We start from the raw sequence: 27,574 nt of genomic DNA, 5'->3' as shown, positions 1-27,574 counted from the left end.
CACTGGTGGCCCAACTGGGAATTCTGCAGGAAGCTTTTGTCATGTTGTAGCTTATTCTAAAATAGTAATATAAAAACAAGTGTAGTAGTCCTTATCTGTTAATTTATAACATACATAACACTAGAAGACAGCATGCACACAGTTTCAAAGAAGATAGTTCAGTATTTCATGTTTACTTAGTTTTAAGTCTTGAACCTTTAAAAAGTTATACAGTTACAAACAAGCATTTTTGCCATTCAGCTTTGTCAGAAGAAATTAACAGAGAAAGTAGGCACATCTTTGTTAAAGAACAGGACTTCATATCTTAACAATGGTAATCAACTGGTAAAATAAAATTCATTTCCAAGTTTGTATTCAACACTCAAGACAAACATGTTTGGTTCTTTTTTAAATATTGCACCACCAAGATGAATTTTTATCAATTACCTAGTGAGTTATATCAGACATGGACAATCAGGTTCATCCATGTTTTTTGAAAAAACTGCAATACAAAAGCAAGGTAATTCAAGACTAACATACTTGGCTGATTCGTGTATTTGCATAAGCTGCCTCCTTAAAATCCTGGCAGCTTTCTTAGTGAAGTTATGTTTCACAGCCTACTGGCAGATACTAGTGCGATGCTATAAAAAGGCCTGCAAGATCAGTAGGAACACATGAAGAAAGCAGCATAAACAGCAAGATCTACAAAGCATAGGAAAGTCACACAACAGACAACTGCTCCAGGTGCAACAAAGTTGTCAGTCCCCCTTTCTCCCTCCCCCATCCCCTATAAAAATCTCAGTTCAATCAGAAAGCTTTTGGCCATCAAAACTGATTTATCATACCAATAAAATTTACTTTATTTAAAACTACAAGTAGAGTACACTTCTGCTGGAAGCCTACTTTAACCTCCAGATATCAAGACAAAGGAAAAAACATGGTTCTCTTAATGCATAAGAGGGCCAAAAAAGTATATAAAAATTAAAAGCTATTTGCACCTTGACACCTTGCATTTGTGGTCAGCATTACAAGGAGCAGGTACCATTTATAAGTATTTAGTTTAACATATGCAAGGGTGATCCCAAACCAATTCCAGATGAGGAATTACTACAATTAAAAAAAGCTGTGCGTTTGTTGTTTGTACAAGTGCAATATTTAACAATTTCAAAATAAAAGGGTAACAAAAATGAACACCGCAATTTATTCAGTACATCAGAACCAATTCTTACAAGACTAAAAACAGGACTTAAGAGTAGGATTTGCAGCTGGTCCCTCACGTTGGCATCTCAATCTCAGGAGTTTAAACCCAAAGCTTTACTTAAGGAAAATCTTCCACCTTCAGATGCAGCAATAGAAACTTGCATTACAGGGACCGCGTGTGACACTCAAGGATAAAGAACTGAAGTTGTAACTTGTACCTAAACACTAGACAGACCACACAATTGCCCAGTTCAGAATGCAGTTACAGCAGTTCCAGGGCTTAAAGCAGCTTTATGTTTCTTCAGATTCTGTGCATGTTCGTAACAGATGAATTTCTGGACTGAAGCCAGTTGGCCTGGATTAAACAGTTCTTGTATCTGTAGCTAGCAGTTTTCCATGGATGAAGTCTCAGTCATTAGCAAGAATCCCCATTCATTTTAAGAGCCCAGGTTTCAATGTTCATAATAATGACTTGATTTCCAGTCTTTTCCTGGGAGAGCAACTTTTGAAACTGAGTAGGTCATGGAGTTTATTTTGAAGAGAACATTAATTCTTGAATGCAAAACTAAACATTTTATGACATACACTTTACTGTTTATGCCTATTAGTACTAGATGAGAATGGAACTGTGGCTAATTATATGCAATTTACAAGAGACTAAATGTTTTTGTGCAAGTACAAGCTGTGATTTTAACATATGATGTTCAGTTTTCTTCCTGAAACATGGCAAAAACCATAAATGCAGAAGGATTTATGTTATTGGTAATTGCAGTCTACTGTTGAAAACTTTTGGATTATTAGCACTCAAGTTGTCATGATCAGTTGCCAACGTTAAACTGAAAGGTTGGACTATTTAATTTCACAATTAATTTAAATAGCAAAGTCTGCTATAAAGGTGGACTGGGAAAGCCTAACCTATGTATGTAGTTTCAACTGCAAAGTGAATTCTATAAAGTATATGCTAAGTTAACATGTGATAAACAGCTATATCAAAGTATTAACATATATGTTAAAAGAAGTCAATTTTAGATCCTGGAATAGCATGCAACAGCCCTTAGGCTCTGCTCTTAACTACATGCACTTGTTTCAAAGGAAAAGGGTTCTCAGCCTGCAGTAGCAGCAGGGAGCTGCTGTGCTGCTACAACACTAAGGACAGTTCTCCAGAGAGCAACATTTTGTTTTAGCCCAGGGGGTGCCAAGTCTTCTCACCAGTAAGTCCCTCACCATTGCTGTGGACTCAATTGTTCTACTCTGCCCACAGAATTTCACCATTAGTGCATTACAGAGCACCTTCAGGCGTTTCCAACTGGTTGGACTTGCATGCATTTAATCAGATTTATCAGTTGTTAAAAGTAGTACATTGTGACACTTTAAACTATTCTTTATCAAATAAGGGGGAAGAAACAGTTTTAACACATTACTGTTGGAAGATGTTGATCGTTCTGACTAACTGATGCACAACTGTAGATAGTGACCAAGTCACACTGAGGTCACTGAAGTAGTAAATGTACATTTACTTACAGTGCATCAGATGTATTACCAGTAAAAAAAAACAAACACACAGGAAGGTCCATCTAACTTAAATGTTATATGCAGCCTAATGTGCACTCAATGTAAAACGTGATGAATGCTGCCCCAAGGGCAAGCGATTTCCTGTACCTGTATTACTCTATTGGACAGCAGACAATCAGAATTCACTCCAGCTTTAAAATAATATACATTAACTGCCCATAATCATTTCAATCCCTGTGCAAATTGCATTCTGTGGCTAGCTTTTTCAGCGCCTTAGTTAATTTAACTTGATTATAACTGGAAGCATCTGACTATGGTTTAGGCATGCTTATTGCTATAAAAGAAATAAGCCCATCTTCAAAATTATTGTGCAAGTATTTTAATAAGATTTGCACACATCTCAAAAAATTCTATTGTATGACTCCCTGGTCTTGGAGTTAAGTCAGCTGTAGAAGACTCAAGCGAAGAGCTCACTGATGAAGTAAGGGATGTATCTGCAGATTTTCCTTGCGCATCAGCATCTGAATCTTTTTGACAGGATCTATAGTTGCTCACAGAACCTGATCTCTGTGGAGTTGCAGTCCCAGACTTTGCTTCAGTAATTTCATCTGAGATGCAAAGGGAGAGAGGAAGAAAATTAGGTATCAGTATCAAACCAGTTTGTTATAGGAATAGCAAACATCTTCGCCTTCCCACACTTCTAAATCTTGTTTTTTAAAACTCGATTAATACATAAACAGCTTTTGCAAACTATAAATATTTGACAGAAAGCAAAAGCTTACACATATAGTAACACAGAAGCAAGTGTCCTTTGCAAATTATTCCTGTACTCTGAACAGTGTTCCAGAAATGTTTATATCTAGTTTAGACCAGCACTCGCCATATTTTCCATTAATTAATTTCAGTAGCTGATAGTTCAATTTAGGTTACTTAAAACACAAACAGGATAGCATCCTAAGATGAAGTCCAATAAACGTTCAAACACTTTGTAGATGCCTTTTGCATTTTTACTTTATTTGTAGTCTCTTTTTGTTTTCTTTATATTTGTTATTTATACTTTGATTTTATTTGTATTTTTACTATAATTCATTGATACATCAATTGCTAGCATCTACATTAATTTGTCCTTCGCTTTTGGAAGCTTTTCTGCCATTGTATGTTGTACACTTGGGTTGCAGTAGGTTAAGTTTACTTTCTGTACAAGGAGGAAATAGTTTCATCTTAAAAGTAATGTTATGCTGAAGTATCTCTATTCTTACTTTAAATACTGAACATTAGTTTGACTCTCATCTCGCACCAGTAAGGTTATTTACAGGAGAAATTAATGAACACGGGAGAGACTGCCTTTTCACATCAAAGCTACTTTAAACTACTGTTTCTTAAGAGGAACAGGGAACAGTTAACTGTGGTGGAGAGAAAGAAAGTCAAATCAGCTTCACTGTTGGAAGAGAGATAGTAAATCCATGCCCTTGGGTTCCATTTCCTCAACAGCTGCAACCAGCACTGCAGCAAGCTGCCCTCCCCCGGCTGCATGGCTCTAAGCAGTCATCTCCCCTCCCACAGGGATGGCATTTGTCCTATACTACAGTAGAGAAGTACAGGAAAGTGATTATTCCCTGTATCAAGTACCACTGGATCCAATCAAGCACCTGTATTGTCAGGAAGGAAGGAGGCAAGAACTGCACTGCCAAGTCAGATCAGATTTAACTACCATGAGACGCACACAGCCTTAGCCACCTTATACTTAATCCAGCCACATGCCAGTAAATCCTTTTCCATCCATGGCACGTTTCCCCCATGCATGTCATCTACACCATTGGCTGTAGGTAACTCCGCTTTAGTCTACTATGCCCATGAGCAAGCATTGTGGCCAGTCTGTATTAGCTCCTCCATTCATTTTCAGGAAGGTAACCAACTGGGATTTGTATGCTGTGTTACCATCACTATAAGATACATCTTTCTACAGGTTAGATCAATTGCTTTCAAGACTTCAGTTACTGCAAGCATACAACTCCTATCTCAGATTTTGTCCACTACTAGCATTGGTGGGTTGACTCTGCCTGACAGCTCATATGGGTAAAAACATTGGAAGGACAAAAGTGAGAAAACTCTCGGGTAGAAAATAATCACAGTTTAATAAGGAGGAGGAAGAAAAAAGGAAAAGAAAAAAAGAAGTGATGCAAACGCAACCACTCCCCACACCTCCAAAGCAGACTGATGCCCAGCCAGTCTCAAGATTACCTTCCCCCAAAGCATAACATTACATGGCATGGAACATCCCTTTGGTCAGTCTGGCGCAGCTCTGCAGGTTACCTGCCCTCCCAGCTTCCCGGTCATCACCAGTCTACTCATTGGGTACGACAGAGTGATGAAAAAGAAAGACTAGATACTATGCAAGTATTGCTCAGCAACAGCCAGAACACTGGTGTGTTATCAACACTGTTTTAGTCACAGATCCAAAACACAGCACCTTATAGGCTGCTACGAAGAAAACGAACTCAATCTCAGCCAAACTCAGTACAGCAGTGTACAGTCCAAGTCAAATTTAAATGCTTAGATGCCAAGCTTTATCTTCACTAGGAAATGTTATTCACATGCTTACTTCAGATTTATGTTTAAATTTGGGGGGGTGAGGGTCCAAAGGCAGTTCAGCCGTGTCCCTTTTTGCACTAGTGGTATTAGTGCTGGTGCAGACACAAAATGGAGCAGTTTAGGAGTTAATATAGCTAAAAAGCTGTTATTTAAGGCATGAAGCAGCTAACCATCTGATCATAGGAACACCAGAGCAGGAAGGAATAAAGAAACACTAATACGGATCTAGATTGGCTTAAACTAATAGAAGGCAACACTTACTTCACTTCTAAACAAGTAAATTAAGACATGTTTGCATTTAGTATTATTTGCCATACAACTCCATTAACTTATGTAAGTCTTCACATACCATCAATGCTACGGAAGTCCAGTAAGTATGTCCTGCTGTCCACCTGATACAACTGTAGACTCATTTTGGAATACGCACTTGTCACTGGATTCTTCCTTCGAACACGCAGATAGTATGGGTTTACAACCTAGTACGAAAGAGATTTGAGTTAGTTACCAGAAGCTTGAGAAGCACTGCATATTGGTTTTGTCAATTCAACTCACTGGTATTAAGTGATTTCAGGATTACCTGTTGGAGTTTTGGGGGCTTTGTTTGTTTGTTTTGGGTTTGTTTGGACTTTTTTTGCCAACAGGCAAACATTCCTACAGCCCCAATAGCAAAGTTAAATATGTCACCAAGGCTTTTTTACCTCTCAGCAAGAATAGCCTACCCCAAAACACTTCCTCCACAGCAAGCACAAGCAGTCAGCACAGGCACACGAGATTATTTTCTAGCACAGGATAACATAGTTTCAAACTTCTAGGCTACGTAGAAGCTAGCTGAAACAAAAAATTACTGTTGTCTACTCTAAAGACCCTTTATTCTTTTACCTTCCATTCATAATCCAGTTGTTTAATTGCTCGACAAACTTCAGCCATGATATCATTTGGTCGACTCTGACTACGTATTCCCAAGTGCCACTTAGCTCTTCTTACACCTTGGTGTTTTGACTTCTGTGGATTCAGCTCATCAAGAGTATGTCGAGGACGTGGTGCTTCAGCTACTAAAAATGGCACTCTTTCGGGATGAGGGCGAGACAGATGGTGGTCATCAAGAAAAGAATCCGGTGGGCTTGTAGCCAAGTAAAAGTCTTTGGCCTCATTCATTATTCTTCTATTATCTATAATGAGGTGATAGGCAACTGCTAAAGGGTCCTGATGATTTCGGCTGTATAGACAGCTTAGCACTTCCTCTTCAGTGCATTCAAACTTCTCACACACTTCTTTTAAGGCTTCATCATCAATCATGGTAGAGCTATATGATGGGTCTTCAGGAAACAAGTATTTTGGAAGGTCCTGCTTAAACCATTCATGTTCCCTAGATTCAAAAATAAAAAAAGCCTGAGTATATTTATGTATAGCAAACTTTTTAAAATTCTTTTTAAAATAAGATTATTTTTTAGCCTGTACAACAACGACAGTTTTCAGCTCAAGTCCCCTTCTGTGCAGCACAGAAAATAAAACAGTACCTATAGGAAAGTAATCACTACCTTCACAAGATTTTGCTAGACATTTTGTGGGAGACTGAAAAAAATCCTCTTTCCTGTAAGTTTGTTGACTACCTGAGCTCCAAAAATATTTAACTCAACCTTCTTTTTTTATAAATAGTATATTTTTTACTGCCACTATGTTAGTTTTGAGATATTTTCAACGGAAATTCTTATACTACCCACTTGAGTTGTCCCTCCCCAAGTAAACACCTAACAATACATAACACAATTAAGAAATGTTAATGCTGAATAACTTTTTGGTAGATATTTGGACACAAATTTCTGAACATTAAAGTCACACGCTCCCCATCCCAAACAAGCTGCCTATCATTTTTTCATTTAGAACGCCCCCGGCTGTCTTCAAGACTTGAAGAGTTGAGGGAAGCTATGGAAGCGTCAATCAGTACCTCTTTACTACTGTATCAATGGGCTTGTATTCATAAGAGGGAAAAGGAAAGATACAGAAGGAATCAAATATTTACGTTGCCCAATCATACAGAAAAAAATAAAGATTGTCTTGTGTACCTAGAGTAAGCTGCTTAACTATCCAAAGGGTATGGCATGACATTAATTTTCAAAGTATTCCCACCTATAGCATAAAGACTTGTGTAGCAATTTAAGAGCAGTTCTATGGATGTCATGGTTTAACCCTGGCTGGCAACTAAGCACCACATCACCACTCACTCACTCCTCCCTGGTGGGATGGCAGGGAGAATCAGAAGGGTAAAAGTGTGAGAGTAATTTGTGAGTTTCTCCACAGCTAAGAAGCAGGCCCATAAGATGGGGTAGTCTCTTTGAATTCTTGGAGTTGGCAGGCCAATCCACCCACAGTCGATGCCTCCACATCTGTCCAGCTCATTATCCCCATGGTGTTGGTGTACAACATTGGTGCACTTCATACGAAGTTTTGCCACGTGGACCGAGCACACCAGGCTTCCTTCAGGTCTTTAAATACCTGGTTGTCATCCAGGTTGCCACAGATCACCTCCACCATGGCTAATTCCCTCAGATACTGGATACCTCCCTTAATGGTGGTCCATTTGCTTACAGAATTTACAAGATCTTCCTCAAAGGGATACCTGTCTGTCACACTCGACCGGAATCGCCTCCAAAGACTGAGGACTCCTGCCCCTTTTACAACTCCTTTGCCAATGGCCATACCCCAGCAAGGGATCCCAGCTGCCAGGCTTCCTTACCTTCTAATTCCTGACCATTTGCCCCAGTATCTCAGCACCAGAGTAACAAGCTGAGAATTTGCTCACCTGGTTGACACCTGAAATTTTTTAACATACCTCATGGCTTCCTTAGGGATAGGGATCGAGTGGTTTCCGTCTCATTTATCATGTCAGTCTCTTCCTCCTATTCTTGTGACTGCTCTGCTACAGAACAGGCTACCTCTTGTGATTCTCTCTCTTGCTCCCTTTTACAAGAAGCTTCTTCATCCCTTATTAAATGAGTTGGCTTCCACTTTGTGTGTTTTTGGTTTTTTGTTTTGTTTTTTTAATTATAGGGACAACCAATATAGTTGAAGCCTGGGTCTCTGGCTTAGCCACAATGTCTGTTTTCAGATCTAGAGACCCTCTCTTCTCCTTGAGGGTGCTGAATTAATATTGAGCAGTTTTCAGTAGGTGCGGGTCAGGCCCCAGCACAGTGCGATAAGTTATGCCTCTTTGGAATAGCCAGGGCATCTTTTTTTTCAAACATTCTATCCCTTCATCAGGATCCTGCACTTGTTCAGGAGTGAAGTCTCAGACCATCAGAGGTGACAAGCCCTCTAAATACCTGCCCATATTCTCCCACATGCCTTGTCACCCATAACGACACTTTCATGGGGCCTGGGCTTAATAATGATAAAGAATTTATGTAAAAAAATGCAAGAAAAAAACACATGAAGAGAGGAAAATAAAACCGGAGAAAGACAAGGTATGCAAATGAAAACAATTGCTCACCACCAACTGATGACCAGCCAGTCCCCAAGCAGCAGCCCAACCCCACCAACTTCCCTCCCAGTTTTATTGCTGAGCATGACATCATATGGTTTGGAATATCCTTTGGTCAGCTGGGGGCAGCTGTCCCAACTGTGTTTCCCCCAACTTCTTGAGTACCTCCAACCTACTCAACTGTCAGGGCGTTGTGCAGAGCAGACGAGGCCTTGACACTGTGTAAGTGCTGTTCAGCAGTAACTAAGACATCCATGTGTTATAAACACTATTTCCAGTACAAATCCAAAACAAAGCCATATACAAGCTACTATGAAGAAGTTTAACTTTATCGTGGCCAAAACCAGTACGACAGACCAAGGTCTAGTCAGTGTGTTCCTGAGAACATGACTCACCACAAATGTGTTGCGCAAAACACATTTTCATCAGAAGCAACCAGTTAATTTGGAAGTAAAAAAATCTCCTCCTATAACACTACAAAGCCCAGCCCTAGCTGGGTGACTGAACCCAGAATAATATTTCGTTCCTATTCATTGAGGTGGGCCTCTCCCCTTACATGCACCATCCCCCCAAACCCCTGAAGAATTAAGGTATTCAATTAAACTCAGCTTGCCTTTTAATGACCTGTCTTATGGCTAATTGACTAGAAGTGTTTAGGATTCAAAATCCATCCATGCTTTGTAACCAATATTTTTCAACATCTTTTTCACAACACTTCCCTTCCAGACTTATTTAACATGACTGAGATAAGCTAAGTTCCTACCCACTCAAGTTTTACAATGTTTAGTTCTTATAGTGCTTTGATTTCTTCAAGACAGTACTTCCCACTGTAATAAAGTAGCAAGGGAGAGGTGCACCACGTTTTTTGTTCTACTGAAAGAACATGAACATTGCTGACTTCCTAACTTCTAACACTAAAAGAAGCAGCATTTTCACTAAGGTAGTGTATCAAAGCACCCTCCTTGAAGTTTCTTACAATGGGAACGGGAAAACCTAACTAGGCTGCTGCATGAAGTACAGCTCTATCAGCCAACACTTTGGGTTTGTTTTTTTATTCAACCCCCCTGCACACTTGTCAATGCAGTCCCGTTCTCGTATCATTCATACACAAATTCATGCCAGGGTTTTGAAGCTAGAAAGTGCTATCTTGCATGGGGAATATTCAGAGTCTTAACAGATGATGTTTTAGAGTCTGCGAAATATGAATAAAAACAGCAGTTACCATATTGAAGAGCCATAACTTCCTCTCAGACATTTACAGTACGGTATAGTGGTTCTTATAATCAAAGACTTTTTTTTTTCCTCAAAGAAGTCAATACTGCGCAGTTTTTGCAAGCCATTCTGCACGTAAACATCTTTACTATAGCAGTCTTAAACACAGAGTTTTTCAGAATTTCTGTATGCAATGTATATAATTGGTTTTCTGTGACCTACAATAGATACTTCATTGGCCACTGGAGATCAGAACCATCATAGCAAAAGCCAAACCGCCAGAAGTTCCATTTTTCATGTCAGTCTATAAAGCATAGATGACCTGTATAAATGATTTCTTTGTTCTGCATATTTGCATTGACATTATCATTTCAGCATCCTGCGATCAGACATCAGTTAGTGTTTTACCTAATGTCTCTGATTGTTGCTCTCTTCATTGGATCCACTTGCAGCATGTGCTTCAAAAGACTAATTACAGACGGATTCAGGTACTGAGGAGTGTAAAAGATACCATCACATATCTTCTTAAAAAGGGTTGGCACGTGATCATCATCAAATGGAAGCGTTCCACATAACAACGCATAGAGAATAACCCCACTGCTCCAAATATCTACTTCTGGACCTGCATATAATCTGGGAAAAAGTTAATTATTAGTGACTTGTGTTTAATATTTAAATACATTTTTTTCCTCTACTTTCTTACATTATATCACAGTAGTTAAAAGTGTATGAGCTTGGGACAACTAATCTGCAAGTACTATAACATTTCAGTTCTATTTCATGCCTCCCTTAAACTTTGGGTCCTTCCCCTTCAAATATGTAACAGGGCAAAAGTATGTAGTTTTCCTCTCTATTGTATAACAATAACAAAAAATGCAATTTAAGACAATGGCAAACTGAAAGAAATTTGTACCTACCACTAAGGAAATCCATGTTACGCATTGTTATCATTGTTTTAGCAGAATTTGTACAAAGTCATCTATCCCCCAAATCAGTGAGGCTGCAAAGTTTAAGATAAATTCTGCTATATGGACTCGTCATGTATTCTTTGCTACTGCCTGTATAAAACAGACATTTGGCCTCCAATCGGCAAGAGGTAATATTAGGGTAGGTAATTGAAAGCAGCAGATTCAACAATCATCGAGTCCAAAAAAAGGGGAAGCTATGTTCAGACTGAGTATCCACTCTGCAGCAGATATTTCAGTGCTACTCATACTTCACAGCAGACTTTGCCTGTGTTTCTATCTGTACCTCTACTTCCAAGATCTGAGCTCTAAGTGAGACTTTTAAACCAATTCAGGCACAATGTAGACACTGGATTTGGGGCATTAGACATCCTGTCTCTTAAAGGAACTATTCAAAGCTAGTTCGTAGAAGCCTTAAACACTCATGGAAAATTATCAAGACAAAAAACTTCAGCCCACAGTTTCTCAGCCTAAAGCTTGTCAATTGGAATAGTTTTGTAGCCTTTAGAATCAAGCAGCAAAATGACTAAGTACATGCACACATGTATCCAATATAAAAGAAACTACCTTCCTGAAATCACTTCTGGTGCAGCATAGTTAGGGGAACCACAGCTTGTTCTTAAAAATTCTCCATCTGACATCATATTTGATAGACCTGAAAGTGTATAAGAGTAACTACTAAAAATTCAGAGAGCAAAACGATTTCACACTGCATATACCACCTAGAACAAATACTAGTAATCAAATTAGAGAAACAACAAATTTATCTCAGTAAAGAAGTAACATTGTTTCGAGTTACTAATTTTTTTTTATATGAGAATGTCACATAATCCTCCATGTAATTTACCAGAAATTTGAGTAACATCAATCCATTATTGCACAACCTAGAAATGTTTGAGAATATATTCATCACAAGACAAAAACCAGTCTAATTTAAACAACACATGTATGACAAAAGAATAAAGTTGCTCTAAGGGAGATGCAGCTAGGATTTTGGTCATTAACAAGAAAGTCTGAAAAAATACATTCGCTTCTAAATGCCAAAGTGGAAGATGCTACCACAGACTTGCCTAAAACTCTGCAAGAGTTACACAGAATAAGGGAACTGAGGAGTTCACATGACTTCACCACAATTTAGACACCTACATGCTCAGCTGGTTCTTGAATCACTACAGTTCAGTAGTTTGATTTTAGATATTCTGTCAGTAATTAAAGTATACTTTAGAACTAGACCATCTTCATTCACCGGCCCTCAGTATAGTCTAATACCACTTCTAGAATAGCTGTGGAAAATACCTTCCACTTTCCTCAGTGGAGGCTGCATGACCAAGACTACTGTAAGCCCACGAAGTCAGTGTCCGAGAAGGAATTATGCTCTTTTACAGGGGGAAGGGGAAGATGAAAGAGTTCACCTTGGCTAGCTTTCATATTCTAATATACAAAAGCTTTTATTAAGCTTTTGTTTAATAAACTAGTCATGGTTAATTTTGAGTGCTACAGCTTTGATGACATTTAAGTTACAGGAAGATATTTTTGTAAGTTATTGTATTTCATTTCTTTACCACATAAACCATTTCACCCAAAGTATTTTCTACACACAAGAAATCAATACAACTCCCAGTGCCCGCATACTTGAACATCATACTTTTAAAATATACTTCGAATACTTAGCACCTTTCATCAGAGACCTCAAAGTGCTTTACAAGGGCAGGTATTATCCACTATGTCCACAAGAGATATCACAATGCTACAGCAGCACGGATACCTTACTATGCTCATATGGAGAGGTTTCCCGATTCAGATAGTTCCAAGACCTATCTGCCAGTTTTCTCCTCAGCTGTGTCACAAACAGCTAGTATAAATTATTAAGCTTTCTGATTAGTTAGGCAGGTATGCAGCAAAAAAGCACAGGAGTTTGCAAGATTAACTGTTCTTATTTTACCTTTTACGCTTTAATTACTTTTTTTCAATCACATCTTGAGAGTTTTTAAAGTGAACTTAGAGTAGTTTAATAGGAGGACTAGTGTATTTTAGTATAGCAATGTGGGTCTTCAACATGATGAACTGCCCTTGCACTGTACTTCTAAGACAACTAAACATCTACATTTCATAGATGGTGAAGCAGGCAATAGGAGTGAATTTTGAAATGGAAAGGTCAGGAACTAAGTCTATTTAGCATTTCAGAGAAAATACTGTTTAGCAAAACCAAACAAATCGTCCACAATTTCAGCCAGTCACAGAAAATACCTGAAAAGAAAGCTTCAGAGAAAAACAAGTTCTACACACACGGAAGAACATCATTCTGCTTTACATTCTTACTCTTGAGGTTCTTGTGTTGCGTCCCACTACCAGGTTATTCAAGTATACACATTTTATTAAATATTTACCATAGTAACTAACAGGATCTAAATAACACCAGAAATGTGATCGGATATAAAATAGGAATGCTTACCAAAGTCAGCTATCTTGGCATTCATATGTGCATCAAGCAGCACATTTTCAGGCTTCAGATCTCTATGTACTACCATATGCCTGTGACAGTAATCCACGCCAGAAAGGATTTGCTGGAACAGACGTCTACTTTCCTTTTCATCAAGCTAAGACAGACAAAGGTTTTAAACAATTATGAGTGGAAGATATCTCGGTTTTCATTTATATGAATTAAAGAAAAATTTTCCCATGACATAAAGTTATAATTTATAGTTTTGATACTTTATACAACAGATTATGAGAACTTGTAGCAGAACGCTTCCTAGCTCCGGTACCAACAAAACGATGTACGCTCTACAATGAGTAAAACAAAACATACCCACCAACTAAGAAAGTCACTTAAATTTCTCAAGCACTCTTTTGAAATTGGTTAGGCAGATGTGACATACGCAGTAACTAGAAACACTAGCACCCAACATATTAACTTTGCATAACTGGAACACCAATGAACTTTGACATTTAAGCACAGTGTAAAATTTAAGTTGACAAAAGTTGCTGACACACAGCACAGAAGTGAAAAATTTTAGATGCTATTTATGCTACTAGCAGGTAGCCCTAAACAGCAGACTTAGCTGCGCATTTCCTATGAGCATGCCCCAATCCATACCCAAATCTGTGCCAAAGTTTGTTCTAACAACTAACTTAAAGTATCCTATCTGGCTATCTAGATGGTTTGTCAGAAGTGACTTCAGAGCTCTCACAGAAACTGTTCTACTAGTAGAAGAGTGTAATAAGGGCACAATGGTACTTTTCCAATAATGGGTTATACTAAAGAAATAATTTTCAGCTAGTCCAGCTGGGTACATACCCATCCGGTTTGTACCCATTAATTGTAAATTAATAGATCACTAGAGAGGAAAAATGCCATGACAAAGTCATACATAAAGATCTGAAACCTGTTAACATATAACCATTTTTACTTTCAGAATAAGATGTAGTCATAGTATATTTTAATTACTAACAGCAAAATGAATGCTGAATACGTAAAAACAAACCTTCATTTAACAGGGTGTGACCAGTACCCCCTGCTCCCAGGCCCCTAATAATGTGGTTAGCATAGCTAACGTAATTTTATGAGGAAAGCAGCCATTCTGTGACCGAGGGAGTCACGTATTCGTGCTCTTTCCCTCATCATTAGGCCCTTAAGGTCTTGCGAACCAAGCAGACAAACCAAACAGATTTCTTCTTTCCCTCCCTACTGGCCTCAAGGTTCCCGGGTGGCAGGCTGATCAGTCCCTTCCTTACCAGCTTTGAAGGTCCCAGGCACCTGGCCAGCCAGGTGATAGTGATGACCCCCTCACAGAACAAGGATGTGTAACAGCACACAGAGCACTGTCCGTAACATCAAGTAATTACAAGTCCTAAGTGGGAACCTGGACCAGAACTGCTGCTGGACAGTGAGAACTGTGACACTCCCAAACCCCCCGGGCCCCACCATGGCCAGGGATGCCTCTAGTGTCCTCTGCTTCCTCCCAGGATTAAGTGACTCATATTCTTTCATGTGATTTTTGAGTCTATATTGTAAATGTTATATTGACACAGCAAACTGCGTATTAACATTTGACCTGATCTGCTGAGGGTCTAGGTGATTAGAAATCATAACTTGTATTATAAATTCTGTATTATGCTACTTTTAAGTTGTACTACATTGATATTGCTTGTAGAAATCCTGTACCACTCCAACCATAAATTCTGTGCTATGCTTATCATAATATCCTGTTAAGAAAATAAAGCTTTAATTACCTCATTCTGCCAAGGATGCCCCAAAAGAACCTGTCTCTCCCCTCAGTGTCAGTTGACAAGGGAATGTTGCAAAAGCAAAAACAGAATGTAAGTCATTGATTTTTAGAATTGGACTACTTCTTACCCTTCCATTTTTACAGATATAATCAAACAGTTCTCCTCCTGAAACATATTCCATCACCATGAAAATGTCAGTTGGTGTACTGATGACCTGGTACCTGAAAAGAGAAGTTATCTGTTAGTCTACACACTCAGTAAGAGATGCTAGTTACATTTAGTTAAAACCAAAGTTGTACAGAGTTAGATAAAAGTATACATTGAAACATCTATCAGCCAGTTTACAGCTACTGGAATGACAGTATTTTTCAGAAACTATTTCCTCTCCTTCCACTATGTGATGCCATCATTGCCAAGACTAGCATGAAATTTGCATTCCCCACCAGAAATATCAACCTCTGTACTTTCAGAGGACTAAGTTTAGTCCAAATGACTTCTATGGAACTATTTACAATGCTGCCTTGCAGACAGCTTCATGCAGTGTGGAAGGAATTTAAGGAACTTTGCTAGTGTCTGAAAAATATACACTTTTCAACCTTAACATGCAGAAAATCTGACTTGCTGTAAATAAAAAGTATACTTCAAGACTAGAAAAAAAATGCTGTTAATGAGCATGAATATCATCTTTTGCAGAGAGACCTAACTTCGTCATTAGTATTTAAGAGTACTAGCACTCTGGGTATTATATTTTTATAATCCTACTTCGATTAAGTTTAAAAAAACAAAACAAAACAAAAACAACCCAAGCCTTTGAAGTTCCAAAATTTATGGCCAAAGTTTATGGCCAAAACTTCCCCATTCAAGAGATTCTTGATTTTGTTCTACATATCCTTACCTAGAAGTCGTTTCCTTGACAGCAGTCAGAAGTCATTGATTTTTTATGAAACAAGAATATGAACACTAATAACACTTCAGCCAAAATTCACATACTATATTGAGAGGATGGGAGGTAGCAATTGGATGAAAATTAATGTATCAAGGTACTACACTTGAACATGCAAATATCTGATTGTAATACATAAATGAATTCATACACACACTACAGAACTGCAACTTTCTTCAAAATGCTAATTCCAAGACAAAGGGGAAAACAGACACGCTACAGCCTACTGAGACAAGTTATTCTTGAACTACATAGACAACGAGTTCATGCTATCCAAGTGAATGGGTGTGCACATATGTGTGGCTATATCTATTTTAACAGTTTACTGTTACAGTGTAACATTTCAATAACCTCCATACCCTTCTGATGCAGTTATCAATATGAGATCTTTTAAAGTTAGTTTTACATAAAAACTTATAGTCCAAGATGCTTCACCCTTTATCAATTTTATCTCCAGTATCTTGTCTGAAAGTACCTCATGTGCTTTAACAACAATATTCTGAAGCCGTGGGTAAGACATTGCTACAGAAATAGTATTTTAATCCTTTTAATCCAAACGTTACAGCCGTGCTTCTCTATAGTCAGCTAATTTTTCTGGGTATGGAAAAGGAGGTTATGGAATAGTTACATACCTATAATATAAATAAGGTTATCAAACCATACAGTATACATGACCAGAATGCAAAAACAGGCGATTTTATGTAGGAAAACAAGATGCATTCTATTGGTAGAGGTCAAAAACTACAAGAGGAGATGCTCCAAAGGTTTTTATTTAAAGTATGGTATAGAAAGTATTGCAACAGGCTTAAAATTATATATGCTGCTAAAGCTGTGTATGAGATTTTTCATAAAGCACAGCGATGTTCCAAATTAGACATTGACTAATTTGTAACGTTAAACTGAAGGAATCCGTATATCTTTACCCTAAATATCTTAAGCTACTCCCTAGCAGTTCCCCAATCTGTTTCTTGACAGTATGCACAGCATGATCCTACGTTACCAGCAAGTCTACCTGCGCAAGAGTATCAATTATATCTCAAATGCTATTTACACACAGGCTAATAATCCTTCTGCTTTAGAAGTGCAGGCTTACCAAATGAAAAGTTGGTGATGCATCCATTTTTCCTTCATCTCCTAAATCTTGTCCCTTCCCTCTACATGCAGGAGAAAAAAAACTCTCCCCAGAGTTCCCCAAGAAAGAAACTGTTAGCTGAAGCTTGTTAAGCTGACTTAACAGTTTAGCAACACCACAAGTACACATTCCTGTTCCACGCCCGTATCTCAGCCGGTACGCTGGCACTTCCTATTTTGTTTTGGCTACAGGTATGTCCTTTGGACTCGTTCATGAAATCTGACAGCAGTAGCAATTTTGCAGTCGTATCACCTCAATAGTCTTCTGAAAACTAACCCAGTGAAGAAGTTAGCAAGTTGACCTTACACAATCCAATTTAGCTTCAGTGTAACAGCTGTTGCCAAATTAAAGGGAGTGTATAAGGATGGCACCTGTCAGTGCCACCTAGGTCTTAGGACAAGACTGCCAATAAAAAAAAAAAAACACTAACACTACCACTATGATTAAGACAGTGAAAGTCACACACACTCCAGAAATGCAGGTTCATTTTACAGGAAATTAAAGTTTAAAAAAAAAATCAATGGCATTTATAATTTATTTCCTCAGACCAGACACAAGGGGTCTACTCTGGGACATATTTAATTGTACTCTGTACTCCACTGATGAACTATTGATCAACTAACAGATATAAACAGTCACACTGTAAATACCACATTTAGGCAAGTGTCAGCAGCTATACTGAAGAACTCTGAAATATCAATCACTTCTAACAAACTGCATATCTTTAATTCAGAAAAATCTTTCAGAGTGCCATCTGCATTGGAAAAACCATAGATCACTGACCAGCACATCACTAAGAACTTATTTTGAGTAATAAAACACACAGTAAACTTACTATAGAAATGCCCTTTACAATCTTGTTCTTAGTAACTAATTTTCTAAGCAGAAAAAAATATCAAATATAACCAGAAAAAGAAAAGTGAAGTAGCAAATAAACACAGAGATGGATGCTACTAGGAGTATCTATCATGTCATTATCTTTTATGTACCTGTCCAAAGAATTTGTAAGCAAAGATCTAATGAGAGCTCTCCAGCCTGCAGAGATCAGTTTTGTAAAAATGCATTACAGAGGATACTGAAAATGGTTGCATACTTGGAACCTGGTTACTTTTCTGACCAGATACTGCTAGCAGTATTGCCCTTTAAACAAGTTTCAGATCAGTGAAAGCAAAAAGAGATTACTACTTAAATTAGTTTGATTATAGCAAGCAAAACTTACAGCTTAATTATATGAGGATGCCTGAAGAGTTTGAGGTTCTGAATCTCCCTGCGGATTTTTCCTACAACATCAAGGCTGCGAATCTTCTGTCGATTCAGGATCTTCACTGCAACTTTATGCCCAGTTAACTCATGTTTGCCAACTGCAAAGAACAAGGAAGTATTTAGTCAGGGTTTTCAATTGCTCCGTAAAGACATTAATTTGCCCATTTTGACTGTAGCCAAGAAATATAAGTTAGGATTCCACATTTCCCCATTACCTTTGGGGAGGCTGAAAACCAGATGGCATGTCATTTCTTCTGCCCTCACACAGTTCTACCATAAGAAGATGAATGGGATATGTAAGAAAAACATTAAACCTAACCCTCAGAAGTCTTACAGCATGACTACATTTTTGCACTATTGCAAACAAACAAAGTGTATCCCAAAACACTGCCACCCTTGCTAATTAGGGAGACCATTTTCCCTCCCTGTGTAAGATACTCCAAGCTTTTGGCTTGCTTGGTAACCCACTCAGACAAGCTGTCCTGCAGCTCTTCCTTTATCTGTAAGGATCACTCTTTCTAAAGAAATCACTGCCATCCTTCCATCAATAAGCCTGTTTCAGCAATTACTCTGAATTGCCACTAAGAATATCTGATCAGTTTACTTGAAAAATAATTATATTTAAAAAAATTACCCTATATAAGCTCCACAGTCTGTGCAGTAAGCATCAGAGCTTTATTATATAAAATAAGTGGCAAAACCTGCAAGAAATGTCCAGAAAAAAATCCAGTAGTAACTATGAGAAGCAATGCAAACATGCAACCTCATACACTCCTCAGTTTCTTTCCTACTTCTAGGAGAGTTTCATTTTTCTTTCAACAGAGGAACCCAAAGTGTAAAATATTCTCTAGACAGTTACTCCTCTTAAAGTCCTTAATTTCACAGGTGCTATGGAAGTAGCCTCAACAAAGTCGCTAATATTTTTCTTAAACCCAACAGATAAACCACAGAAGGCAAGTATCTCTTCCACTAGAAGGCTTTGCTATCTGCACTGGGTTTTGCATGCAGCGATTATAACTACACTACTTTCATTCACCATCCTGATTTCTGTCTTTTGAAGGTTCATCCTTGACCACTTGAATGGACATTGCTAACAGACCTGTGCTGAACACATTACTCACTCCTCTGGGTGCTTCTCCTCACTTGAGAATTTAACTAAGCCCCAGCCTTCAAGTTTTATTTAAATATATCCATGGGAAGCTGTGATAAACAGCAGTGATCCACAAAAGTTTCTCTGCATTTAACAGATAATTTGGATATAATCAGCAAGCACCTATCGATCTGTAAATCTCATTCCGAACACAAGGCTTTCCTGCTGCCTTTTGCCTCCATATTGAGTTAACCAACCCAAGTGAGAAGAAATTCTTAGCAGAGAGATGGAGATAATGATAAGCATCTGAGTGATTATTCTTACACTGAAAAAAAAAAAATAGCCACTGTGTAATATAAAGCAGTTGGTCTAAATTCCTGTAGGGAAGTAACTAAATAGTTTATTACCCAAGACCCTGAACAAAGACAATGTGGTGGTGAGATGCCTTTTGTACCCAAGAATACAGAAAGGCTCTGACTGCAAGGTGAAGAAATACAGCCCCCTCATGCAGAGAAAGCCATGCATGAAAACGGCCACAACAACCAAAACACTGGACAGACACATTTGCACTGCTGAGAGAGGTAGGGCAGAGCCCACATCCATCAAGTTCTAGACAAACCACAAAGCATCAGTGGGTGGCTGCCTAGAACTGTAAAATTATGTCAACTATGAAAATATTTGCTTTCAACCAGATCTACAATTAAAGCAATCACATCCCCTTTGTTTTTTTCAGTTCAAGTGTGATTGAAGTTTTAAAGGAGTACAACAAATTATATCACCTATGCTCAAATCTTAAGAGGTAATGAATCATTAACATAACACACTAGAAAAGCAACTATTCCATCTGAATTACAAAGTCTTTGTGTATCAATAATGTAAACTGATGTAAACCAGAATTATTTGCAAGAATCTTGCAAATCAGTAAATTAAATTGTAAATCAGTAAATTAAAATTTAACGTTTATTTTTTTTGTAAGAAAGAGCTTATTGGAAACTAACCAAAAATCAGTTAGACACATGAATTTACATCTTCCTTTGCTTTACAAAGTACATTTAAGAAGGTGTTTCATTTGGTAAGTAACATATATATTTGAGCAATTCTACAGCTTAGCATATAAATATTCAGTTCTGACATGCATCGTGTTATAAAGTTTCATTCATCAGCCAATTTGTTTCATTTCTGATTTGTCAGTCTACCTTACACGAAAACTGTAATTTCATTAGAACTCAGAAAAACAGAAAGTAATTTATTAGCTACAACAACCTATATTCAATATGCAAGGCACATAAGAAGAGAGTTTTCAAAACACATTTTTCATTCAAAGTAATTAAACAGTAACATTTGCAGTTGACTGCAACCAATTTTAGCTGTCAGTGTTCAGGATTCTGTGCCCCAAGCCTTGATCTTATTCATTGACTGGGAGAAAACAAGATTTTCTGCTTCTTCAACTCTGTTTGCCAACTTTGAATAAATTATTGTAATGAAAACATACTGTGGTTTTGTGCGGGTGCAAAAAGATCCCAAAAAGCCCGTTCACTTGCTTAAGACATTTCAAATTTAATCGCTATTTTCTTCAGTAATTTTGCCTCCGTTTTTTAGTTCAATTTAAGATTATAACAAGCCTAGCTTTTTAAAATACAAGTTTCCAGTAACCATCTACTTCATGAAATAAAACTGTTTTCTTGGATATGCTTCAAGGTATCTGTTGTCAGTAAAACAGCAGACACTAACTGGTAACAGAATGCTGACTACTTTTGAATTTGTAATCAAGACAGAACTGAAAGCAAGACTTCTGATGCTAACATCATGTGGAAAAGTAAGAAGCCAGAGTTATCTTTCTGAAAGCTACTTTTTATTACCTCTTGATAGAAGGTTTACCTATAAAAGGAAAGGCTCACAAATTAGAAGTAACTGAAATATATTTATGTTAGTCACCCTAATCCTCAACCAGCTATCATCCCCTTGAAGGGATCACTGCAAAAAAAGTTCACTTTACAGACTTAATATTTCCCTGTATTTCTTTATCCTCCGATAATACCAGCTGCCTTCAAGCTTCACTGTGGCTATGCATAGCACCAAGATTTCCATGCCAGTGACAGAGTCTCAAAGCAGCAGTGAGTTCTTTTAACTGTTGACGTGCAGGACTATCAGTCTCCAAACTCAGTTCAGCAGATCTTCAATTGGAAAACTGATTACAAGGCAATCCGGAGTAAATACAACATTCTTATGAAATGCAGGCACCAGTCATCAAGTTTGTAGAAAAAAAGCTGAACAAGTGTATGTTGTATTTAATGAAACATTTCTGCAACAGGCCAAAAAGCCAACCCGAGGCTCAGAGGAAAGTAGCCTTTAAAAGCATGAGCTAAACAAATGTTTTCACTGACATAAAAAACCACCATGAGTTAATGCTGTGCAAAGGTATATTGCTGCACAATGTTAGCTAGCAAACGGATCTTCAGTGTCTGTTTCCAGGTCTCCCATCATTGCCTTGACCAAGACGACCTATTTACATCAGTTTTGCAGTCTATACAGACTAGGGTTTTTAACCTATTTCTATAGACTGAAACAATTATTGTACATTTACAACCTTAAGTAGTACCCTTCATTTTCTCAGTACAAATCACTAGAAGCCTGACTAATCTTCCTTTTATGAAGGCTAACCTTATTTCCAAAAATATATACAAATAAAAGTTTGCATTTGGTTTCAACAGGAAACATCAGCAGTGTTTTCTTCTGGGTTTTGGGGGGGGGGGGGGGTTTGTCCATTTAAAAAATGGACAAAAATAGGGATAGATCCTGGTAAAGTTTAAATAAGAATGTATCTCACGTAACTGATTTAGGCTCAGTACTCTCTTCTACCCCACAGCTTTTCGCTTCTGTGGCATTTTTGCTTTGCCTAGATATTGGCTAGAAACAGCTGTCTCCTCTGTAACTCTCCGGCTTAGGCACAGTCAAGTGAATTGAACCAGTCAGTAGTTAATTCAGGCCAGTACAGCCAGATGAACAGTTAAACTGAAAAAACATGAGATCAGTAACAGCAGCAGGGTGAATCCATCTGACAGCTACCTTAACATGAGGAGACCTTTAACAATTACTAAATAAAGCAATGGTTTTCCAGTTCAATCTTTTTGGGCTGCCACCACTGTTAAAATTATAAAGACGCACTTTTAAGACCCCTTGTATGACATGAGCTCAAGGAAAACCCTAACTGAATGTAAGAAAATTAACACATTTGTTACAGTTTTTCCATTTACTGTCAATTGATGAAACCATATCAGAGTCACCAGAAAAGGAAAATGATGAGGATTACAGGAAAGCAATCATAGATCTGGTATTAAATTAAGAAAGTGTGTGCTCAGAAGGAAAAACAGTGCATCATAGATAAAATATGTCCTTTATTAAGTACAGCTAAATAAAAAGCAGTAACACAGTACATCACCTAGGGACAAGAAAAAAAAAACCTAAAACAATTTGTATACAGGAACAAACCATGAGTCCATGAACACTAACACTTGATTCTAGATCCTAAATAAATTCTCAAGCCACCCAAGGAAAGTATTCAGTATGCAGAATGATGCTGCAAATCCCCACAAGGTGATTTCTCCCCCATCCTTAATACAAAATATGTTCTATATGCATGTGTATACTCTTCACATAATCAATAGTCACAAAGCAGTTGTCCTGGTTTGAGGTAAAACAGAGCCAATTTTCTGTTTTATAATTTTACTTTTTAGCTGGGCCTCTTCTAACTGACTAAACTCTGAAATTAACAGCATATTGTTCAGAAACTGTTCACTCTCAGACTGGTAAGACCTGATTGTACCAAAGAATGGTATGCAGAGAGGCTCTTGCTTATACTTACTGCTGTAACAACCAAGGTCAGCTAACTTCGTTATTTGCCCTGTTAGAGGGTCGGAAGCGGAAAAGCATAGAGGGGTCCCACCTGCAGGGAGGAGCGGACAGGACAGGTGACCTAAAACTGACCAACAGCGTATTCCATCCCGTACGCATCACGCTCAGTATAAAAGCTGAGGGATCAAAACGTCAAGTCTCCTTCTTCAATGGCCAACGTCTGAGGAGGATCCTGTCTGTTCATCTACCTTTGATCCCGATCTGAGCATACCTGACCCCAGATCCAGAATTCAGCTCCTGTCCATCACTGACTCCAGTCTGGGACCTTCCCTGTATCTGCTGGTGATGTGATTGTCATCCTGGGAGCTGGATACGGTTTTGTATATAATTGTACGCTTTTTTGTTATTATTATTTTATTGTTATATATTATTTCCTTATTTATGATTATTTTAATTAAAGTAGTTTAGTTCTTTTTCTAAACTCATAAATCTCTTTATCTCTTCCTCTCCTCTCTTTGGAGAGGGTGGGGAGGGTCACCTTTCATTCTGATTGTCCAATCCGGCCAAAACCACGACAGCAGTGTAAAAGAACACCTAACATGAATCAAATAATATAATTAGTTATAATTACAAATAAACTGGCAACTCTTTTCAATTAAGTGTTTCAAGCTAACTGTATTTCATGAAATATTAGGAGGAGTGATGTTCAATAATATATTAAAATTATACCAGTATCTCCACAAATTGATCATCTTTCAAGGTTTCAACTTCAGACACATTTTTGCCAGTACAGAGAAGAACAGCAGCAGTAGTGCAACAGCATGCTCTGAAATTGAAAAGCATATTAGAACATACATATGTATGCTGACCTTAGCTTTGTGCAGTGCACTGGGGGAAAAACAAACTACAAAAAACAACTAAATCTTTGATTCTTCTTCTCCCCTCAAACATCTAGTCCCTCCATGAGGAAAGAGAACCTGATACCCACCTTCTGCCTTATCTTGTTTCCTCCCTATTTAAGGGGGTGCTAAGCTCCCAAGGAAAGGAATGGTACTCCAGCTGCCAGCCACTGCTCCCAAGTGGCTGTGGGGGTGTCACTTTATAAGCCTGCCTTGAAAAAAGGAGACCCAAAGGCCTCTACTCTCAAAATATTTTCCTCTGCTTTCCTAGATATTTCTAAAGGCAAACATACTCCTATTTTCTACAAAAGGAACATCTACCCTGAAAAAAGGTATCATGTTAAAAGCCTGTTAGCACATTAGACACAAGAGAATAAGCAATGTTTTTTTACTGGTTATAATATGAGCAGTCCACTAGGTTCACCATAAAAACACCTTATTAAGAATACCACCTGAGTGCAGTGTAACTCATTTGTGAAACAATGTTTTCAATTCGCACACCCCATCATTCCAACAGTTCTCACAAACAAGGCACCACGAACAGTTTAGGCTAATGCACAGCTTTGCCACCTGGACAGCACCAAGGGAGAGTTTAATTTCCCTTTTATTTCTACTAGGCTTCGAAATTGCAGCACGGCATCCCCACCCTACTGGGAAAAGATTTTAAAGTCCAAGCTGAAAAAAAAAAAAAAAAACTTTGATAACCACTGGTCAACTAGATTTAGCATAAAGTCTTCCCATGCCCGTGTGTCAGCTGCGCTGCCAGGTAATCCAATAATCCCCGACTCATCTTTTTATGCTGATTTCTCCCTCTGCAGAGGAAGAAATCTTGCCTGCCTTATAAGGTCATCAAGTATTAGTATTTGTGCAGCAAAAAGCAAGGTACAAGCAGCTCAGGAACTCATACGGCCTCCTTTCCTTACGTATCCAGTGCTGTTTTAAATAAATGCAGCATCATTAGCCTCCGGGAACTATTTCCGTAAACACAGAGGAGGAAGCTGTTTCTCCCCTCCGCCGGACCGCCGGTCCCACCCCCGGCACCTCGGCCCACACAAGCCCCGTCCGCACCGGCCTTCGCCGCCCACCAGCCGCCGTTGCCACCACACGGACCTCGGCCGGCGGCCCCCACCCCGCCGGCCGGTTCCCCGGCGAAGCTCGGCCCGCCGCAGCGCCGAGCCCGGGGCCCCCAGACGCCCCGCCCCGGCCCGGCCAGGCCTCGGCAGCCGCCCAGCCCCAGCCGCCGTGAGGTGACCGCCGGCGGCGGCAGCAGGGACGCCGCTCTCCGGCCCGGCAGACGTGTGCCGTACCGCAGCGCCCCCTCACCCTTGACTTTGCCGAAGGTGCCGACGCCCAGCGTGTCGCCCAGGATGTAGTGCCCGATCTTCACCCGCCCGTGCTCGTGCTTCTGTTTATCCGCCGCCGCCATCTTCAGCCAAGGACCGAGCCTGCGCATAGCGCCCGCCCGCTCCGGGCCGGGCTGCAGCGACGGCGGGGGAGGAGCAACCACACAGCGCCCGCCCGCACCGAAACCCGGAAGCGAACGCCGCACTGGCCGCCTTCCCGCCCTCCCCCGGGACGAACCATTGTGGGGCGGGTGGGGGGGAGGGGAAGGGAGCCGAGCAATCCCAGGCACAAATACGGGTTGGGCGGAGAATGGATTGAGAGCAGCCCTGAGGAGAAGGACTTGGGGGTGCTGGTGGATGAGAAGCTCAACATGACCCACAACGTGCGCTTGCAGCCCAGAAAGCCAATCGCATCCTGGGCTGCATGAAAAGAGGCGTGGCCAGCAGGTCGAGGGAGGTGATTCTGCCCCTCTACTCTGCTCTGGGGAGACCCCACCTGGAGTACTGTGTGCAGCTCTGGAGCTTCCAACATAAGAAGGACAGGGACTTGCTGGAGTGAGTCCAGCAGAGGGCCACGAAGATGATCAGAGGGCTGGAGCACCTCCCCTATGAAGACAGGCTGAGAGAGCTGGGGTTGTTCAGCCTGGAGAAGAGAAGGCTCCAGGGAGCTGCTTATAGCTGCCTTCCAGTACCTAAAGGGGGCCTACAGGAGAGATGGGGAGGGACTCATTATCAGGGAGTGTAGTGATAGGAAAAGGGGTAATAGTTTTAAACTGAAAGAAGACAGATTTAGATTAGATACTAGAAAGAAACTCTTTCCTGTGAGGGTGGTGAGGCACTGGAACAAGTTGCCCAGGGAAGCTGTGGATGCCCCATCCCTGGAAGTGTTCAAGGCCAGGCTGGATGGGGCTTTGAGCAGCCTGGTCTAGTGGGAGGTGGCCCTGCCCGGTTGGAACTAGATGATCTTTAAGGTCCCTTCCAACCCAAACCATTCTGTGACCAGATAACCTGTCCTCCAGGTTGCCTTCCCGCCTCAAGTCATACACATTGCATTTAGGCCAGTAGCCTTCCTTGCATTCATGCATTGTGTATTTTCTACATGCCAAAGACCATTTATTGTTGAGTGTGACTGGATTATTTTTTATTCACTTTCCAAGCCTGTCTTCAAAGAAACAGATGAAGCTGGAGGAGTGACAATTGGATGGGTGTTTTTGCATGGAGACATCATGGACTGAAGAGGAAGGTTGCAGGCAACTCTCAGCCCTTGAGCACTTCTCCCTGGTTCTCCAGAACAAGTGAAGGATGTCAACTAAAATGCTTTGTCTTGCCTACCCTAAGCACAGACCCTGAACATGTTTGCAAATAGATAAATCTATTACAGAAACAATATAAAGATTTTTAAATGTTCAGACATCAGGAAGTTAAACATTTTTTTTCTAGTAATGGTCCTAAATCTGATTCAGAGAGCATTCAGTATTACATATGTTACAGTCATTAATTTAACAGAAACCTGGAAAACAGAAATTCTGGTCCATGGAAAATCTTCTTATTTTAAAACATCCCCCTGCCTTACATTTTTTTTTAATTAAAACTCATATATTCATTAATATGGAAGAAAAATTCTGAAATATTTCATAGGAAATATAAAGAATCCTTTTAAAAAAATTAGATAAAACCAAGTAATTTGTTCAGCCAGTGCCAAAACAGGCTGGTAAGCAATGTAGGGACTACTTATAATATTTAGGCTGTTAAAATTTGCATGACATGAAATAAAATAACATTTTAAATGGTAAAATAGGAAAAACAAGGAAAGTAAAGATAGTACATAATTGTTATTCAAGTAATTTAGAATTTTAATTTCAAACATTTCAGCCCACGCTAATC

At 39.3% G+C, this 27,574-nt stretch overlaps 1 protein-coding gene across 1 annotated transcript; it reads right to left on the bottom strand.

The window, feature by feature from the left end:
- Positions 1-153: 153 nt before the first annotated feature.
- PRKAA1 (protein kinase AMP-activated catalytic subunit alpha 1) lies at positions 154-25,841 on the bottom strand. Its single transcript, XM_063320421.1, has 9 exons — positions 25,671-25,841; positions 18,463-18,604; positions 15,296-15,389; positions 13,391-13,535; positions 11,506-11,593; positions 10,382-10,606; positions 6,163-6,649; positions 5,633-5,759; positions 154-3,299 (listed from the first exon to the last, which is right to left on the bottom strand). Exons 1-9 carry the CDS (start codon positions 25,798-25,800, stop codon positions 3,055-3,057), a joined length of 1,683 nt encoding a protein of 560 aa, XP_063176491.1. The 5' UTR covers positions 25,801-25,841; the 3' UTR covers positions 154-3,054.
- Positions 25,842-27,574: the final 1,733 nt, after the last annotated feature.

This window comes from Chroicocephalus ridibundus, chromosome Z, assembly GCF_963924245.1.
Source record: "Chroicocephalus ridibundus chromosome Z, bChrRid1.1, whole genome shotgun sequence".
NCBI lineage: Eukaryota > Metazoa > Chordata > Aves > Charadriiformes > Laridae > Chroicocephalus > Chroicocephalus ridibundus.
Note: the sequence above shows the minus strand (reverse complement) of the source record. Positions and strands in the feature narration are given on the sequence as shown.

Bases quoted from the DNA above. Each gene is read 5' to 3' on its own strand.
- PRKAA1 (XM_063320421.1), bottom strand. From the start codon at position 25,800: ATGCGCAGGCTCGGTCCTTGGCTGAAGATGGCGGCGGCGGATAAACAG. The intron at 11,594-13,390 runs GTAAGCATTCCT...ATACACTTTCAG, and splicing joins TGCCAAGATAGCTGACTTTG to GTCTATCAAATATGATGTCA. The intron at 3,300-5,632 runs GTATGTGAAGAC...TTTGCATCTCAG, and splicing joins GGACTTCCGTAGCATTGATG to ATGAAATTACTGAAGCAAAG.